At 36.6% G+C, this 20,851-nt stretch overlaps 1 protein-coding gene across 1 annotated transcript; it reads left to right on the top strand.

Moving 5' to 3' along the window:
* Window positions 1-5,745: 5,745 nt before the first annotated feature.
* Window positions 5,746-20,516, top strand: Smp_152580 (MEG-5). The gene is made up of 8 exons (XM_018790453.1): window positions 5,746-5,866; window positions 8,486-8,494; window positions 10,017-10,037; window positions 11,033-11,069; window positions 15,035-15,055; window positions 17,041-17,061; window positions 18,308-18,328; window positions 20,276-20,516. Exons 1-8 carry the CDS (start codon window positions 5,791-5,793, stop codon window positions 20,307-20,309), a joined length of 240 nt encoding a protein of 79 aa, XP_018646268.1. The 5' UTR covers window positions 5,746-5,790; the 3' UTR covers window positions 20,310-20,516.
* The last annotated feature ends 335 nt before the right edge of the window (window positions 20,517-20,851 follow it).

Raw genomic sequence — 20,851 nt, 5'->3', positions numbered from 1 at the left:
GTGAGGACCTGTCTTGTGACGCAGTTGAATGATTTCCTCAATGTGTGTCCAATCCACTTCTAGCGCTCCTTCTGATTTCTTCTTCCTCTGAAATTTGGTTTGTTCTCTCCCACAGTAGAATGTTGCTGATAGTGTCTGTCCAACGGATCCTAAGTATTTTGCGTAGACAACTGTTAACAAACACCTGTAACTTCTGGATGATGGCTTTCGTAGTTCTCCAGGTTTCCACTCCATACAGTGGAACTGTTTTGACATTTGTATTGAAAATTCTGACTTTAGTATTGATTGACAGACAGTTGTTTTGAGTTTCAGATGTTCTTAAGTTGTGAATATTCTGTTCTCGCTTTACCTATCCGCGTCTTCACATCTGCATCAGATCCACCGTGTTCATCACTGATGCTGCCCAGATATGTAAAGGTTTTCACATCCCACAAAGCTTCTCCGTCAAGTGTAATTCGATTGATGGATGTCGTGTTATATCGGAGAGTCTTGCTTTTCCCTTTGTTTATATTGAGACCTACTGCTGTTGAGGCTGCTGCTACACTGTTCGTCTTCTCCGGCATTTGTTGTTGCGTTTGTGATAGAAGAGCCAGATCATCTGCGAAGTCTAAATCGTCCAGCTGAATCCTAGATATCCAATGTATCCATTGTTTCCCATGCTCCCCTCAGATGATGACATCTTCATAATCCAGTCGATCAACAGCAGAAAGAGAAAGGGTGGGAGTAAACAATCTCGCCTGACACCGGTCTTTACTTCGAATGAGTCGGTGAGTTGTCCTCCATGACTGATTTTGCATTTTAATCCATACTAGGGATTCTGTATGATATTGGCTATCTTCTCAGCCACGTCATAGTATCGAAGAAGTCTTCATAGCGTTTTCATATCCGCGCTATCAAATGCTTTCTCATAGTCAATGAAGTAGATGTAAAGTGATGGATTCCATCCAATTGATTGTTTCACAATCATCCGTAGAGTTGCGATTTAGTCTGTACACGATCGATCTCTACTGAATCCAGTCTGTAGATCTCGAAGTTTGGCGTCTACGTAGTCCCTCATTCTGTTGAAGTCTGTTCCTGGGATTGAGAGAAGAGTGATGCCTCTATAGTTCTCATACCTGCTGAGATCGCCTTTCATTGATATGTTCATCAGGTATCCTGCTTTCCAGCCTGTTGGAAGGGCATAGGCCACCCACCAACACACGGGTTAATATATTCTTTCTGAATTAAACCTAGAAAAGAAAAAAAATCTACTCCACTTTCAAAAACTTCAATTCTTCTTATTCTAATTCCTTCATTGTCAACTTAATGTCTATCGTCATTCATACCATAATTAATAAACAAAAACAAAAACACCAACAAAGAACTGTCTATAAGCAACTTCAATTATCCATGTGATTTAATTAAAGACTTTAATTTATTCGAATGACACATTGTATACAATAATTCAATAAAAAAAACCCAAAAAAGATGGTATATTTATAATTTCTCTTAGAAATTATTACCATAGCAACATCCTCTCATAGTAACACGATGTTAAGTTTTTTCAGTTTAATATAGATTACCCATGTTATATTGATTTGTATTAAGATATGCTTAAGTAATTGAATAACATTTGTATGTGGATTATGAGCAAAGATATATGGTGGCTAGCAGTGGAATGCAGGACACGTGTTTCGTCCTATTCGAGACTTGTCAGCTGGACGCGATTGCATCTCAGAGTTAATGTTCACTCAGGGACTCGAACCCAAGACCATTCACTTCAAACACCATCAAGTTATCGACTTAGTTACTGAGTCCTGATAGCCAACTGCTTGAGCGATAGGGTGAATATGTATGTGAAATTTCAATAAAATACATTTACATCATGACTGATAGTTTATATTCAGGGATTATGAATCATGATTCTGAAACATGAAGGAACTTCACTTGGGACTGTGGACGAAGCTGTCGGTTATATACTGTGAGTTAACCATTAACCAAAAAAACTAAAGATAATAAAAGCATTTCAAGTAAAATTCCGGTATGACGATTGATCGACTAGTATAATAAAGGCGACTATTAGGTCTATACGCGAAATTAAAATATTAAGGATGCGAAGCCGTAGAAATGCTTTCTATTATGCCTTATGTACGAATAACTGTATCCTGTGACACTGTGGTGTGTGCTACTGATTTCGATAGATATAAGTAGTATGTATTATCAATCGAAAGTGGATTGTCTGATGGCAGAAGGTTAAGAAGTTCGCAGAAAAGAGAATGAGAACAAAGGATGATTGATGTGGAAACGAAGGAATAATGAAGTTTGAGGCAATTGATTGATATTTTGAAAATGAAGTATTCAATATATGGTGTGTTCAAATACGTTTGATTGTCTCCGCTTCTGTTCTCGTTCACTACAATACGACCGCCAATGAGAGGCACCGACTTATACGGTCAGATTAATAAAATATTAACCTACGTGAACAGCCTAGAGTTCTTGTTGGTTCACTGAGATAATAACTTCTTACCTAACCTAGCTGGTTCAATCCCGAACGTCAATATCACCCTCCACGACATGAATCGTGTATTTCAGACGAACGCAGTTTACATACAAACAAATCAGACCGTATCACACTATAAATAGAAAATAACCAATCCACAAGATCATAGTTGAAATCATGAGTCAATTGAAGCTAGACCACCATGAAAAACCTGTAGCACTCGAAGGCCGTTTCGTTCTATTGTGGGACTCCTCAGCTGTGCGCATCCACGATCCCGCCTCGCGAGATTCGAAGCCAGGACCCACCACTCCCGCGCCAATGCACTTGACCGATAGAACACTGAGCCGGTTGGCATCCAACGGTGTTAATGTCTAACTTCAACCAATCCACGATGTTTGAGCAACCGTTCACCAATTGTCTTCAGTGAGTCACTATCTCGAAACAGACCTAGTTGAATTGCACTCGTTACTGCTTCTCACTAGAACTCCGGGTAATACCTCATGGAGTCAGTCACTAGTGAGCATATGGTCATTATCAGAAGAAGGTTTTGTGGAGATTTTAGTAATTTTATGTAGTTGAAACCATGAGTCAATTGAATCTAGACCACCATAGAAAATCTGGAAGCACTAGACGGCTGTTTCGTCCTATTATGGGACTCCACAGCTATGCTCATCCACGATAAAATAAGAATATATGTTTGATATTAGACCATAAGTACTTTCTAATGGTAACCCTTCATTTATTCTCGTCCTGATACTAACACTTTTGTATACCGCTTAAAACGTTTAAAACGGTGATCGAAAATTCCAGTATATTACCACAGAGTAAAATGATAATGATTAGAGTATCAAATGTTCATTTGTGTAGATTACATAAAGTAGATAAATCGACACTAACATTGAATTATGATTAGCGTTATTTCTGGTTAGCGTTTTTTCTAGCGAGTTAGTTTTATACGGGTTGAGGTCGCCCAACTCTCCTCTTTTACCCGGGCTGGAGACCGGCAGTAACTCTAGAAGAGCTACAGGTAAAGTTTTGAATTTTGACTGTGAACGCCTTATTCTGAAACAAAGCTTTTTTACATTTTCATACATATGGTTGCAGTGTAATTTTGGATTATAACTGATGTCAATCTAGGACAAAAATCTTTACTATCAACTCCTTGTATCTGACTCGCAACCTCAACTTAGAACAATGTAGGGATACTTAAGAATCGATTTGAGTCCTTATAAGGATTTGAAAAGACAGATAATTTACAACTACAAAGAAGAGTGTTGAGGAGATGCAGAAAATTCCTCGAAAAAAGTCAAAAAAAGCTCTGAAAACTTTGAGAAACATCTTATCCAATCATCATTCAATAGAAGTTTCGTCGGAAACATCCAGAAAGTGAAAAGTCACATGTCACATTTCTGATTGGATAGTTATCTATACTGTTACTATGTTTAGTAGCGTTCCGAATTTTCCGGGAGCCCAAAGTCATGTAAAATACTATAAATACCCTAGATTTTCTGTACATAAACGAACCTTGTAGTAATGGGTTTCTCCTCTATTTCGCACCTTTTCTTTCGTGTTCGAGTCGCTGTATAGATTCAGCCTCGTGGGTACTAGAAGAGCTTAGGAACCGAAGCTAGCGTTTAATTAAATGACTTATCAAATAGTTTAAATATGTTCTTGTTTCTTCCCTCTGTGGAGAACTTATAGAACCACCAAATATTTAAAATCTGTCTAGAATTTACGGTATTATGCTTCTCTTTCCCATAATTCATCCAATTACAATGTATTGACTTAGTATTGTTTCTATGAATCTTCCCATTGATATTTAGGCTGCAACTGGTCGGTCTCTTATTGTCCATATGTGCATACTGTGCGTATTGCCTCGATATAGCCTTAATTCACAAGCGTTATAAGAAAAGATGGATAGTGGCTAGCAGTGGAATCCAGTTTGACGCGCGTTTGGTTCTATTTGAGAATCGTCAGCTGGATGTACCTGCATCTCAGACTTGTTGATGTTCACTCTGGGACTCGAACCCAGCACATTTCGCTTCAAACGCCATCAAATTATCCACTTGGCTACTGAGTCCTGATAGCCACTTGCTTCGGCAATGGGGTCATAGATAATTAACCGCAGTTGTTTAAAACTGATCACCTTTCGACAGTGCTACTGGATTTCATGTATAATGATTCAGTACTACGTATACGGAGGATTGTCAATAAGAGATTTGACTTATTCAGCTTTTTCTTACTAAAACATCCTGAATAATTTTTTTCATAGAGTTGTATAATAATAATGTGTCAGTAATTATAGATCAAATAAACAACCATATTTATGTAAATTCACTTGGTGTTGTATGTTTGAATCTTCCACTTGATGTTAAGGACTGCAACTGGTCAATTTCTTATTGGCCATATGTGCATACTGTGCGTATTGCCTCGATATAGCCTAAATTCCCAAGCATGGTAAGCAAAGATGGATAGTAGTTAGCAGTGGAACCCAGTTTGACGCGCGTTTCGTCCTATTTGAGACTCGTCAGCTGAATGTACTTGCATCTCAGACTTGTTGATGTTCACTCCAGGACCAGCTGACGCGCATCCTGGATTCCACTGCTAGCCACTATTCATCTATTCATTTATGGTATGTATAATTCGTGGATTGGTTGAAATTAGACCTTAACACTGTTGAACATCTGCTTAGTGAGTAGTCTAGAGGTTAAGTGTTCACGTGCGAGACTGACGAGTCCTGGGTTCGAATCCCTCTAACGGGATCGTGAATGAGCCTTGTTGAGGAAATCCCACACAAGACAAAAACCTTCGTCTAATCCATCCAAGTTTTCAACAGTGATCTAACCTAGATCAGTTCATATTTGTCTAGTATCAACCCTATATTGACTCAATAAAGAATATATACATTTCTCTTTTAATAGACAAAATATTTTTCAACTTATTCATATTATATTATATTCACTTAGGCATTATCAGTAGTCTATAAATTGTATTTATATATATATATATACGTCATCTTATTTTTAATTCTGATGAATAAACCCCCTTCCCCCCCCTCCCCAAATGATTCTAATGTAAAATGTATACCTGACAACAACAATATACATGTAACTATGCAAGTTTTTTTTTCTCTTTTTCATTCATCGAATTATTGTTTCTCATTATCATCACATGATAATCGATCAATAATAACAGTTACTATGATGTTATATATATATATATATAAATGAAAGGCTAAGAAAAAAAGTAGGCTTGTTAGTAGTATTGTTATACCTTTATTATCCGTTTAAGTTGAGTTAGATATTGCAAAAATGAGAAGGAATTACTTATTATTATATATATGTATAATAGTGTTTATCTTATTGAAAGAGATTAATGCTAGTGGAAGTAAGTTATTTCTATGTATGTAGTAATATATATATATTTATACTTTGTTCATGTTGAATGGTTTTACTTACTTACGTCTGTTACTCCCGATGGAGCATAGGCCGCCGATCAGCATTCTCGAATCCATACTGTCCTGGACATCCTTTCTAGTTCTATCCAATCGATGTTCATTCTTCTCATATCTGTCTCCATTTGTCGGCGTAATGTGTTGTTTGGTCTTCCTCTTCTCCTTTGGCCTTCAGGATTCCATGTGAGGGCTTGCACTGTGACTCAGTCGGGTGCTTTCCTCAATGTGTGTCTTATCCACTTCCAGCGCTTCTTCCTGATTTCTCCTTCCCCTGGAATCTGGTTTGTTGTCTCCCACAGTAGCTTACTGCTGATAGTGTCTGGTCAACGGATTCGAAATATTTTGCGTATACAGCTGTTAATAAACACTTGTATCTTCTGAATGATGACTTTCATAGTTCTCCAAGTTTCCACCCCATACTGTAGAACTGTCTTGACATTTGTATTGAATATTCTGACTTTGATATTGATTGACAGACAGTTGTTTTGAGTTCCAAATGTCCTTCAATTGTAAATATGCTGTTCGTGCTTTGCCAATCCTCACCTCCACATCTGAATCAGATCCACCGTGCTCAATAAAGGAGATATTCGGTAGATGGATATTCAAATGTAACTTCATTGTTTCAGCTTATTTGAAATATCGCATTATTGATATTAAGAGCTGAATCTTGAATGATCTTTAATATTTGAAAAAGAAACGGTTCAGCGGATTCTAATCTCATCATTACTAAGGTATAGGCACATTTGTCTGATGAACGCCTAGAAAAGACGAAATGTATTTTAATTAATTGTTTGTACAGAATGAATGAGAGGGGTTTCACATAAAGACGGACAAATAGTACATATCAGTATGAGGTTGTGATGATTATTAAATTTTTTGATTGACATCATAAATCGATGAATGTTAGACGAAACAGCCGGCCAGTACTTCCAGGCTTTCAATGGTCAGTTGGTCTGCTACAACGTAGGATTAGGCACATATATGCATCGGTCCAAGTTGCCATAACCTCAATATCACAACAAGATGAACGCCGAATTCATAGAAATAGTTAATTTAATATTGGTAATATGTAAAAGAAGCATTGTATGTAAGGATTTAGTACAGGAAGAAAGACAGATATGAAATAATTTTAATCTCAACGTTTAAAGGAAGATAAAGGGTGTATACACTTACGCCATTGTGATCGATTCTGAGACATGTCACACAGAGTCTCCAACTATTGGTTACGATAGTCATGCGGACCCCAACCAAATAATCTTCATCTACCAACATGGCTCAGACTAGAAGTTAGTGACTTCAAGCACTGATGCCACGTTTTGGTTTGGCCGTCCCCAACTCTCTTCCAACCATCCTCTATACTAGTCAGCATTGCGCGTCTTGGTAATCGGTGTTCAGGCATACGTAACACGTGGTCCAACCAACTCAGTTGATGAAGATTCACAACCTCATCAACTGATTTACCATCACTCCCTAATACTCTGTGTTTATCCTCATTAATACCTACTCTGTGGTGCCAGCAGATGCGAGCAATATTTTTAAGATATCTGTGATCAAATACTAGTAACTTACGAGTATCTTCCACCCTTAATGGCAAGCATTCAACGATTAAATGTGAATAATATTTATTTGTGTAATGTCAACTGGCTACTTACAGATAATTTCTGTATACAATCTATACTAACCTTACTTTCCTGTTGAGATTATATCACTTCAGCTTAATCAGAAGTATATAGTAGTGTAGGGAACTGTGTTATTCTCTGATTGCCTCGATATAGCCTTACTTAACAAGCATTATAATTAAAGATGGATAATGTTCAAGTCCTAGAGTGAACATCAACTCTGAGATGCAGATACATTCAGCTGACCAATCCCAAATAGGACGAAACTCGCGTCTTGAATTCCAATTCTAGCCACTATCCATCTTTTCTTATAAAATAGAGTTATGTTTATTATTTTTCATAGTTATATTTAATATTGAGACATTAACAGTTTTGAATAAAAGCCAATGACTAGATTATCAAGTTGTCTTCTGGAAATATTAGTCTTCATTTTCAAATATATAATCCCGACAACCAATATGTCGAATGCTTACTGCCTAATTGGAGAGGGCTGAGTTGTAAACATTGTCTTATCGTGTAATCAGCAGCAAGTAATTGAATCTAATATAACTTGACTATGAATTAAATTCGACAGTTACAAAACTGTTTAAATGATTTATAGGGCTTACTTACGCTGTGTTCACCAATGATGCTGCCTAGATAATGTAAAGGTTTTCACATCCTCCAGTGCTTCTCCATTAAGTGTGATTTTATTGATGAATGTTGTGTGGTATCGGAGAATCTTGCTTTTCCCTTGATGTATATTAAGACCTACTGCTGCTGAAGCTGTTGTTATACTTACTACATCCTTTCAGTAATCAAGCATATCACAAACATAATATATAGTAACTGGAAATGAAAAGTGTATTCTTGACCCTTGTTTTACATTGATTCTTATTGTATTTCATGGATATTAATCAGTTTTTTTTTTGAATTTTTATCTTATCTGTTTAGGACAACCAAGTAAGTTTGTTTTGTCAGTATCTGTAATATATTTGAGTGTATAATAGTGTTATTAGGATGTCCAGCGGTCTTTTTCATACAGCTTACGTTTATTCTACCTTTGAAAAGGTAATCTATGAAGTGTAAACACTAACGATTGAAGCTTCAAGAGTGTTAGTAGTGGGACGACCTCTGAGTGATGCTAAAGTGATTTCCAGGGTGTTCACCTACTTATTAGAGCGAAATGAAAGTTATAAACCTGTATGAACAATGAAGATTATGATTTACAGGTTTTCATCACGAACGGATATCAATGATAATGCCAAAATGGTATTTAGCCAAAAGGATGAATGAATTTCACGCTAAAATGTAAGAGTTGTTATCTGAAATCTGATTGAATCTTCCAATTCATAGTGTGGATATGAATCTGTAGTGAAATTTTGACTCCTAAGTATTGACGCGTGGATGCCGCACTGGGGGCAAGTATAATTTACGGTAACACATAAGTTTTCACCCATGAATTCCTTGCTATTCACATAATCGTACTCACCCTGGAAGAAAATATACGTTACATGCATACCGGTGACATTAGCACTTACACACTAAATGAACATCACTGGTACTGCACTTCATGCCATACACATTAGCATAAGAACTCTCTCAAGTAGGGTTGATCGTCACCTCTCTCTAGTATTTGTTATCACATCTTTCTGTTGTCTTCCGCCTGATGGTTTAGGCAGCTGATTTTGTTAGATATAGGGCAGATATTTTTTTCATACTACGTACCCTATAGATATATCTACATACATAAACCACTTAAGGTAAAACTCATGCTATTCATATACATAAGCATACACATCACGCAGCTCGCAAGAATATTTTTTACTTACCAGATATTTTCTGGTTAACGTTATTTTTTAGCGAGTTAGTTTTCTACGGGATGGGGTCGTTAGCCCCATCCACAACCCCTCTCCTTTATCCGGGCTTGGGACCGGCAGTAGCCCCCGGAAAGACTACAGGCGGAGTTAAGAGTATTTTTGATAATATACTCACTAGTGACTGACTCCATGAGGTATTTCTTGGAGTGCTAGTGAGAAGCAGTAACCAGTGGAATTCAACCAGTTCCCTTTTGAGATAGTAATTCATTAATGACAATGGTGGACGGTTGTTTAATTTCGTGAATTGGTTGAAGTTAGACATTGACACCGTTATATGCCGTCCGGCTAAGTATTCTAGAGGTTAGGTGTTCACGCGCGAGACCGATAGATCTTGGATTCGAATCTCGGTAGACGGTATCGTGGATGGCCACTACTGAGGAGTCCCAAAATGGGACGAAACGGCCATCCAGTGCTTCCAGGTTTTCCGTGGTGATCTAGCTTCAATTGATTCATACTTTCAACTATATAATGTTTTGTATACGTCAAATTTGATTTCATTTTGATTTAATGAACAAGTTTTATTCATTTCATGGTTATTCATAACATTTCCAACTCAGTCTATACGGTATTCATGTTACTATTTTATTTCAAATGATTTGTTTTAGAGTTTGTAAACGTTGACACTGGTGAGTATTTCTTTCCCTTGACGATTACACAAATTAGTTAATTAGTAAATATTTATAATTTTATACACACATGGTCGGAGAATATCGTGGGTGCGCACTGTTGACGACTCCCATACTAGGACGAAACAGCTGTCCAGTGCTTCCAGGTATCTGGAAAGGAAATTCGGTTAGAATTGGTCATAGTGACCTGAGAGCTTGACCTCAGTGTCCAAGGAGGAAGCTAATTGAGGCCAGTTACACACGACCTTATTGTTGATAATTATTGTGTTAGATTCATACTTGTTGAGACCTTACCGCTGGAGACAGAAATCATTGGGATAAGAAGAGGTGTGTATTTATAAGGTCTTAATTTCATAACCTCACCCTTCCTTGTAAGAGTGCAGCATCACTGTCATGCTTATTTTTCGAGGATAAACATCTAACTGACGTCACAAATCTGTAAAATCAACAGTGCGACTTCACCTTTGAACCTTTAGTTTGCTTCTTTTAGTCTTACCATTCTTCAATTGACCTACCTGGCATGGTAGGACAATGAGGAATGTTTGTTCTAGCCAGTACAGCCCGATAAGTTCATTACGAGAGGCAAGTCCGTCAAGGTAGCAGCAACATTCCGGTTATCATATCTCCAAATTAACGAGGTTATATGGAGGGGACTAAATTCTACACTACTCTCTGGTAAAAGTTCGCATGTTGATGGTTATTCCAGGAAGTGAGTAGATTAATCATAGTTTATTGGAACTGGTCAACTGATAATGTAGTCAACGAAGACTCAAGTACAATAAACCATGTTAATTGTATTGTTTATTCATTCCTGTTGTTATTCAGACTGGTTTTCTTATTTCTCCCTCTTCTCTTAGTAAGAATCTTACATTCGATTCCTGATACATACTACTTATATCTATCTATATAAGTAGCATATACCACAATTAGCTTATTAATATGGTGTATATTGTTAAATGTACCATATTATTTTATTTATTTTGCTATTACTTCAGATGGTAATCTAAGAAGTGGAGGCTCATCAGATATTTCGTAGGTTTTCAATTAATTATAATGATAATGAATTATTGAGTGTGTGTGTGTCTAAATGAATGTAACTAGTATACATCAGCCAAACTCTAGATAGAGGAGTGTGATTTATAATTTTCTCAGTACCTCAACAGATTCAAGAATCTTCATAGTTGAAAGCGTCAGTGAGTTGAAGCTAGACCACCATGGAAAAAGGTTGCTCAACTTCGTGGATTGGTTGGAGTTAGACATAAACACCGTAGGATGCCGGCTCAGTGGTCTATCGGTTAACTGCTATGGCGCGAGAATGGTAGGTCCTGGGTTCGAATCTCGCAAGACGAGGTCGTGGATGCGCACTGCTGAAGAGTCCCACAATAGGACGAAATGGCCGTCCAGTGCTTCCAGGTTTTCCTTACTGGTCTAGCTTCAATTGACTCACGCTTTCAACTATGAAAATACTAAATCTCCACACAACCTCTTCTGATAATAATAATCAGATTCAAGAATCACTGGTGTATATTCCATTCACATAAACAGTATTGTAATAAGTTTTTAGCTCATTTTAAATAAATAAATCAAATGATACCTTCATATAAGATGATTATGAGGAAAAGATTTAATTGATGCTGTGGTGTGTGCTACTGATATCTATAGATATAAGTAGTATGTATACCCAATCAAAAGTGGATTACTCTAAGGATGGCTCGTTGGCAAACTCGAAGAAGCCTCAAGAAGCCCAGAAGGAGCTGAAGACATTCCATCCAATCACCGCTAGGGGAACATTCTAGAATGTCGACGTGTAGCTTCCCTATTGAATGAATAAGAAGGACCTTCTTTGGAATAACATTCCTACTTACTTGTCTTCTGTCTTCTCATTTTGAGACTTGCGAGGGTACTAGCGTTCGAGTGCTCAAGTATTACGCGACATACTAAGAATCTAAGTTCGAGATATAACAAATACCCAGTGGTAGAAGGTCAAGAAGATGGAAGAAAAGAGAACGAGAACAAAGAATGGTCAGTGTGGAAATGAAGGAACAATCAATTCTGTGACAAGTGAATGACATTTTGCAAATGAAGTATGTACTGTATGGTTTTCGGATTTTATGAAGTTATTGCGTAGTTTTGTATTCCGATCCATTTCGTTGTCTCCCACTGGTGTTCTCGTTTACTACAATGTAAGTTGTCCATCATTGTTAATTGTATTAGAAGATAAAATTGCTGGGGATGCATACTGATAGGGTCTAAATTGCATGGTCATTTATGTGATTGTCGGGAAGCCCTAATATCTACAGTTTTGTACTAAGAACAGGAATGACTGTGACATGCTACATTTATTGAGAAAAGGAAGTCATATCCCTTGCTGTTTTAACTTCAGTTATTGGGTAATTTAACATGGCCTTCAACCTTCCTTCATTAATCGTTCGGCTTTTGCAGATTGTTAGAGTGCTACTTATATTACCTAATCACACTCCAGTCTATGATTAGGTTACCATGACTTTTAAAATTACAAGTTGTTATAACTTGTGACTTGTGCCTCCTATCAATATATGATGTGATGATACTGCCGATGACGCACAAAACGATCAGTCTAGACTCCTTATCGGTCCTTCTTTTTGTCTAGCCCTGCCTGCCAAGTTCAGAAACCGATCTCAGACTCCACGATATGAAACATGAATTTAAAACATATTAGGTTTATATACAAACCAAAACAGACCACATCACACAATAAAATACGTAACAACATGTATACAAGATTCTGCCAAATGTGGTTATGAATAGGGGGGACAGTAGTAAATAGACTGAGGATAACTCAAGAATGGTAAATCGTACAGCAATAGTCTATGGATCAAAATGAAGCTCATTATAAGAGGAACATGAATATGCATAGTTTAGTTACTTAACAATTATACAATAGGAAATATATGTATCGTATTTGTTCATAAATAGTTCCCAAGAGCTACCCTTCATAATCCTCATCAAGGAACTTTTAGGGAGATGGCAAGTATGATGAAATGACGAAACTTCATTGTTATTCCCATATCTAACTTACTATTTACACAAATGTACCAAGAATCAAACTTTAATATTCAATCAATTTTCAATTTTTGTAGGCGTCAATAATGATTTTTACTTAAATCATTTACCATAGTAACATATTACACATAGTAATCATCATCATCAACATCATAAGTTACATAGTTACTAGTCAATCATCTCTAAATATATATATATATATATTCCATGCTACTTTCTATACTATAATAGATGTGGAGAACCTACACAAGAATTTTGTGTAACAGGGGGGGTTCTTATTCTTTAAAAAAAATAAAAGAAAATTTAAAAAAATAAAAAAAAATTTTTGTATTTTTCAGATGGTATCCAGGTGAAAGGTGCTAGGAGGAATGATTATCGATTAATTATTTTAGTGATATATATATATATATATATATAAATGACAGATGAATATTAATTTAGTAACCAAGTATTATTATTATGATTTTTTAAATTTTACAAATAGACATAAAGAATTAGGGGGTTGACCAAAAGAAAATAGAGAGAGAGAATAATTTCAATGTGTTTTTCATTTTTTTTTGGTTTTTTGCTTTTGTCTTTTTTTGTCATTTATAGTAGTAACATCATTTATTCGTTCATTTTAAGTCATGGTTACTAACGTGTAATTAGGGTATCAGTTGGCATAGTGATATGTTGTTACTTAAGATTTACAAAAATTAAGTGAATGATTTGATTATACATTATATGCAGTACATATCTATGGTTTCATTGGTCATTATAACTAAAACTCAGCTTAGAAATCAACCATTGGTGTATATGGGCTCCAAAATCTTGAAGGAATAAAAAGGTATATGAATCTATTGTTGATTGGTGTATAATGTGTGGAATTGGAGAATCTTGCTTTTTCCTTTTGTGTATGTTGAGACCTATTATTGCTGAGTCTACTGCTACACTGGTCTTCGTCTCCTGCATTTGTTGTTGCGTGTGTGTTAGAAGAGCCAGATCATCTGAGAAGTCTGGATCGTCCAGCTATATCCTAGCTGTCCATTGTATCCTGTTCTTCCCTCTCAAATGTTGACGTCTTCATAATCCGGTCGATAAACAGGAGAACGAGAATGGGTGAGAGTAAGCAACCTTGCCTGACATCAGTCTTTACTTCGAATGAGTCAGTGACCAGTCAATCATGCGCGAATTTGCAGTTTAATCCATCATAGGAGTTCCGTATGATATTGATTATCTTCTCAGACATGCCATAATGTCGAAGAATCCTCCATAGTGTTGTCCTGTCTACGCTATCAAATGCTTTATCGTAGTCAATGAAGTTGATGTAGAGTGATGAATTCCATTCGATTGATTGTTTCACAATCATCCCTAGTGCTGCGATTTGGTTTGTACACGACCAATCCTTACGGAATCAAGTCTAATGATCTCAAAGTTGGGCGTCTACGGAGTCCTTCATTCTGTTTAACAATAACCTGTTGAAAAGTGTTGCCCCTGTAGTTATCACACTTGCTGAGATCGCCTTTCTTTGGTATTTGGATCAGGTGTCTTTCTCTCCAGTCTGTTGGTACTTGTTCTTCATCCCAGATCTTACTGAAGAAAATGATGATTATTTTTGCAGTTGTTGTTACATCTGCTTTCGGTGCCTCTGCCGGGATGTTGTCTGGTTGCGCTGCTTGTCCGCTCTAGATTTGTTTGATGATAATGCTGATCTCTTCAATTGTTGGTGGGTCAACATCGCTCAGGAGTCCCGTGGGTGCTACTTCGATGTTGGGTGAGTTCAGTGGAGCTAGTCGATCCAAGAATTCTTTGAAATGTTCAATTTATGTTGATTGAATGAAGAATACTGGATCGTATAGACCAAATTGTAATAAAACTTTTGAAGTATTTCTATATTTTGAATTGTATATTTTATCTTGATGATCTTTAGTCAGTTTAATTTCAACTTCATTCAATTAATCAATTTTCTCATTCAGTGATATGTTTGGACAAAATAAGTAAGTAGTATGAAGATCTAATTATTCTAATCATGGAATCTTTTGATCTGGATCATCTTTTGATTCAATATTATCAAAGGTTTATATAACTTGTACTATCCATTTTCTACAAATGATGTATATTTCTAAGCAGAGATGAATGATGGATAGAAGTGAAATTCAAGAGGCACGTTTCGTCCTATTCGGAACTAATCAGATGGATGAACCTGCAAGTAAGAGTTAATGTTCACTTTGGGACTCGAACCCAGTAACATTCACTCTAAATGACATCATGTTATCCACCTAGTTACTGAGTCCAGTTAGTTACTATCTCATCCAGTGGAGTGAAGTTTAGTTCATTATTGCATTGTTTGTCTAAACCTTTTATTGACTTTTGATTGGTGGTCTTGTATTACTATTCCGACACCAAATAATAGATTTCAAGCGTTCTTAGGCCCTAACGCTTCAGGCTGGGCTATTTCGCTTACTATCCTATATGTGTGTTGTATGCAGTATAAGCTATATGGCCATGTAGAGCTGAAGGTCTTTCGTGAGACTGGAGGCTCGCCATTGAAATTGTGGATGGTTCGACATTGCTTTGGCAAGTTCTGCTGGCTGTCCATGTGAAAAGTTGATTGACTGGTTAACAAATTTCATTCATACTGGTGGTTGCTTTTCAGTGTTCTCAAGGGCCATTGTCATGGGAACATTGTAAGGCATATCACCATTACTAACAGTAATGAGTTTGACTGTCGTGTAAGCGGAATGGGTCAACTTTGACCTGTTCATGCTGTGCGTAATTGATTTACGCAATCACTGATCGGAATAATTATACATGTTACGTGAATGTGTATATGAATTGTGCGAATGGTCCACCAGGGTGTTTGGTACCTGAGTGGTTGCGTCACAGGATTGGGCTGTATTGTTCGGATTGTAGCGTTGAAGCCTATATAGTGTCTAGTTCTCCTATAGGGCCGGATTGAGCTGTACTGTTTGGATTAAGCTTAAGGGTGGTATCTGGCTCTCCTGTTAAACGGGATTGAGCTGTACTGTTTGGGTTGCTGCGTGAAAGTCTGGATGGTGTTTGGTTCTCCTGAAAACCAGTGGAATATTACCCTGGGCCATAGGGGTATGTTATATAACTGTGAACAAACTGGTTGATCCTGTCAGTAGTCATATGCTTGTCTCAGGGATTGGGCGATGCATGTCTAAGTACATACCTTAAGACTGTGAAACCGAGAACGGCTGATTAAATCAGCTATGGTTTCTTTTGATTGACGTTTAAGACTGACATTGATCAGTCTCTTATTGATATTGACGATTGCCTTGATATTACATTTAGTCATTCGCAGTCCCAAACGTCAATAGGAGGATTCAAACAATCGTTCCCAAACGAATAGATGATTATGTTGTATATATACTTTCCACCTTGTTAAGCATATATACACAGAGCTAATGATAAACATTTGGTTCTAATGAATAGTTTTCATAAATGAATACCTATTAAGTCGATGTTAGGAGGTTTATATACTTTACACACCACAGAATAATCGGAACTATTCAAAGTCTATACTGAAGATATCAATAAGTTTGTGGAGATCGTACTATTTTCAAAGTTGAATTCACCACTAGATGGCCGTTTCGTTCCAGCATCGAACTCCTCAGTGGTGTACAGTCACGATCCCCTACGCGGATCGATTGAAGTTAAAAACAATGACACCGTTGAATGCAGACTCAGTGGTCTAGAAGTTAAGCGTTCGCATAAGAGATCGAAGGTCCAGAGTTTCAATCTCGCGTGTGAGATTTTGGCTTTGCACCGTTGAAGAGTTCAATGTTAGGATGAAAAGACCGTCCAGTAGTCCCAGAGTTTTACTGATGATCTAACTTAGATCATCCACATCTAACAGGATGTTGGGTATCATCATCATCATTGATCATTGTGTGAATTGATATATTACTTTCTTTATTGAACTTAAACTTTGATGAGATATGTATTCACTATGTAGAACATTAGGTACAGCATTCAAGTGAGTAATTTGGAAGACTTTTTTGTATATTATCTAATCAATGTTTATGTTACTTAAATTAGTCTACTTCCTATGGATGATCTATAAAACGTCTGTTTTGGGAAAGATTTCAGGTGGAGTTTTATAGCCTCATATCAATCAATTTATTAGTTCCAAGGTTCTTTAGAGGTTAGATTTTAGATTTCTATATTTGAATAAAGTCTATGTAAAGTAAGAACCGCTTGAAAAGGGTAAAGATTCTTTAAGGATACATTACAGTTATTGGAACTCAGGTTTACATCATTGTCTATAACGAATTTTATTCCTGGAGGTCATATTACTGGTAGTCTACTGGGTATATATCACTTTATATTACTGTTATATCGACTGCCTGAGTGCCTTGGTAATATATGACGTAATGATTCCTGCCAATCGGAGAGCAGCGAATTTATCGATTGGAATAGTGACAAACGAAAACCGTACGAGCAGTCTAGAGTACTTGACGGTCCTGCTATCTACCTAGCCCAGCCAGTTAAGTCCAGGACACCAATAAGAACCTCTGCAATATGAACCATTATTCTCAAACATACTAGGTTTATAGAATAACCAGACAAACCACATCGTACCATAAAATAGAAAATAACATTTGCACAAGATTCGGCCAAATGTGGCTGTGAATAGGGGGAACAGTAATTAATATGATTAAAGGGGGCTTATAAACCAGTATGAGGAATTAGAATTATGATTTACAATTAATGCTTACGGTTAGGAATTTCGTTTTCTTTTTCTGGTTAGCGTTTTTTCGGCGTGTTAGTTTTCTACAGGATGGTGTTGCTAACCACAATTTCAACACTCCTCCTTTATCCGGGCTTGGGACTGGAAGTAACCCCAGAGAGACTCCTTGGCAGAGTTATGGTTAAGAATTAGATTGAGAGTTTTCATCATGAAATGACATCAGTTATCATGTCCAAATACTCCACATCTTATTGGATGAATGAATTTTGCACCAAAATTGAAAAATTGTTATCTTAAATGGATGCGCACTGCTGAGGAGTCCCACAATTGGACGAAACGGTCGTCCAGTGCTTCCAGGTTGTACCTAATGGTCCAGCTTCAATCGACTAACGCTTTCAACTATGAAAATACTAAATCTCAACAAAACCCCTCCTCATAATAATCTTAAATCTGATTGTTACATCCACATCGCCGTATCCATTTCATTTTAAATTTATTTAATTGTGTATATTGACCTGATTTCTATTTGAAGGACGCTACTTCACAATTTATGGTAAGTTAAAAACAAAATTTCATTTTTTTTCATTTTTCAAAGATATAAACCATTTTCAATCCGCTTGATATTGTTTGATGGAATCTCCCCCATTGATGTTTTTAGGACTGCAACTGATCTGCCTCTTATTGGTATATGTGCATACTGTGTGTATTGCCTCGATATTGCCCTAATTCACAAGCATTACAAGTAAAGATGAATAGTGGCTATCAGTAGAATCCAGTTTGACGCGCGTTTCGTTCTATTCAGGACTCGTCAGACCAATGTACCTGCATCTTAAAGTTGATATTCACTCTGATACTCAAACAACTGACGAGTCACAAATAAAACGAAACGCACGTCCTGGATCAAGTATACAATTGATTGATCATTGAAAATTGACCAATATCGTATTTTTTTAGACATTTGATGATAGAATTTGATTATTCAAATTAAAACGTGCCAATTTCCCTATGCAATGCTGAAGTATCCACCGTTTGAATTCGAACAACAATAGAGATACTAAATAAAAATGTCAACAGTCACTGAATGATAATTAGTCAGTTGTATATGTATTTCAATACTATAGTAGGTTGGTAGCTGATCAAATAGTTCGGCTTTAACGTCTTTGATAGTGAACCTGGATTATACCGGTTTGATTGTACTATTAAGCATTAGTTACATTAGGATCGCACATATGACTTGCAAACAAGTGAAAACTATCAAGAAACTCATTTATATGAAATGATCTAAATATAGTATTGATGTCATACTGTGGTGTATGCTACCGATCTTGATAGATATAGGTAGTATGTATCATCAATCGAAAGCGGAATACTGCTGGTGAAAGGTTAAGAAGTTCAAAGAGAAGAGAACAACAACAGAGAGTGATTGGTATAGAAACGAATGAACAATGAAGTCAGCAACAATTGATTGATATTTTACAAATGAAGTATTCACTGTATGGTTCTTAGGTTTCACCAAAATATTCTGTAACTACTAGTTCGGGACTCATAGTTGGAGATTGAGATCAAGTTTAAGATCAGTTCTCATAAGGCAAGTTGATCACTTTAATTTCTCTCGCTATTCAAGAGTCAGTATATGGGAAACGTTCTAGGTTTTTTTATAATTCATACTGTAATACTGCGAAATATTCAAGTTTTTGCGTAGCTAACGTCTCAGCTTGAAATTTTTAGACAGTTTAGACATCACTGTAGTGAATAAGAACGAAAAAGTGGAGGATAACGAAATGTACTGAAATACAAAATTACAGAATCTCTTGGTAACATTCCAGAAGTATACAGTAAATACTTCATTTACAAAATACCTCAGACTTGGTTCTTTCTTCGTTTCCACAGCAATCATTCTATGTTGTCGTTCACTTTTCTTTGATCTGCTTAACTTTCAATCTCCTGACATTTAACTTTCGATTGTTGATCTATACTACTTATATCTATAAACAGTAGTAGTACATACCACAATATTAACAAAATAGTATATTTTATTATGATATTCTTCAAGAGTGTCCATTATCTATTCCATGAGTTATCAGATTCATATCATTCAGATCTAACAGATTTTTTAAAATCTTAGTTGAGATCATGGTTCACCTGAAGCTAGACCACCATGGAAAACCTGGAAGCACTGGACGGCCGTTTCATCCTGTTGTGCGACTTCTCAGCAGTACGCATCCACGATCCCGCCTAGCGGTATTCCAACCCAGGACCTACCAGTTTCGCGCCAGAGCACTTAACCGATAGACCACTGACCCGACATCCTATGGTGTTAATGTCTAATTTCAATCAATCCACCAAGTTTTAGCAACCGTTCACCAATTGTCTTCAGTGAGTTCCTATCTCACAACAGACGTGGTTGAACTCCATTGGTCACTGCTTTCATTGATCTAGTAGTAAACATTGAATAATTTTTTTCTCTTTTTTTTCGTGTGTTTTTTTTCCTTGTTTTTAGGGATTTACTCAAACAATCATTGGGGTTACCATGAAAAATTTTAAAAAATCAATTGATTGTTTATTGATTTATTGATTGGTTTATGATTGTTTCGTCCTTATATTTTCTTTGCTTCTTTATCTTCTTTATTAAGATGTGAATATTATACAAATGGATTATTGTTCTTATCAGTGAAACTAATTTTTGTCAGGTTGCTACGGTGATTAATTTTCATTGAACAATTAAAGTCATTTTTAATATAATAATCAGTATTTTAAATTCATTAATGAGAAAGTAAATCCTGAAGGGAACTCATCAGCAAGGTGTAGCTGTATTCTTGAGAGAACTGGTGCTCCCTGACGGATTTGACCCTGTGTCACCCAGCTTCACAGTCAGAGACGTTACATCTGAGCTATTCGGGCCGCGACCGACCTCCTGTAGGACTAAGATGTAATCACAATTGATTGATCACTAGGTGGTGATCGATAACATTAGATCAGCACTAAGAACAAATTGACATGCATGATCACCACCTAACGATCAATCAATTGTGAATACTAGTAATCTATAGCGATGTGGGTTACTTATGCCTATATA

The sequence above is a fragment of the Schistosoma mansoni genome, assembly GCF_000237925.1.
Source record: "Schistosoma mansoni, WGS project CABG00000000 data, supercontig 0097, strain Puerto Rico, whole genome shotgun sequence".
Taxonomy (NCBI): domain Eukaryota; kingdom Metazoa; phylum Platyhelminthes; class Trematoda; order Strigeidida; family Schistosomatidae; genus Schistosoma; species Schistosoma mansoni.
This window is presented reverse-complemented; position numbering and strand designations above follow the sequence as displayed.

Bases quoted from the DNA above. Each gene is read 5' to 3' on its own strand.
- Smp_152580 (XM_018790453.1), top strand. From the start codon at position 5,791: ATGAGAAGGAATTACTTATTATTATATATATGTATAATAGTGTTTATC. The intron at 15,056-17,040 runs GTAAGTAGTATG...TTCACTATGTAG, and splicing joins GATATGTTTGGACAAAATAA to AACATTAGGTACAGCATTCA. The intron at 17,062-18,307 runs GTGAGTAATTTG...TTCTATTTGAAG, and splicing joins ACATTAGGTACAGCATTCAA to GACGCTACTTCACAATTTAT.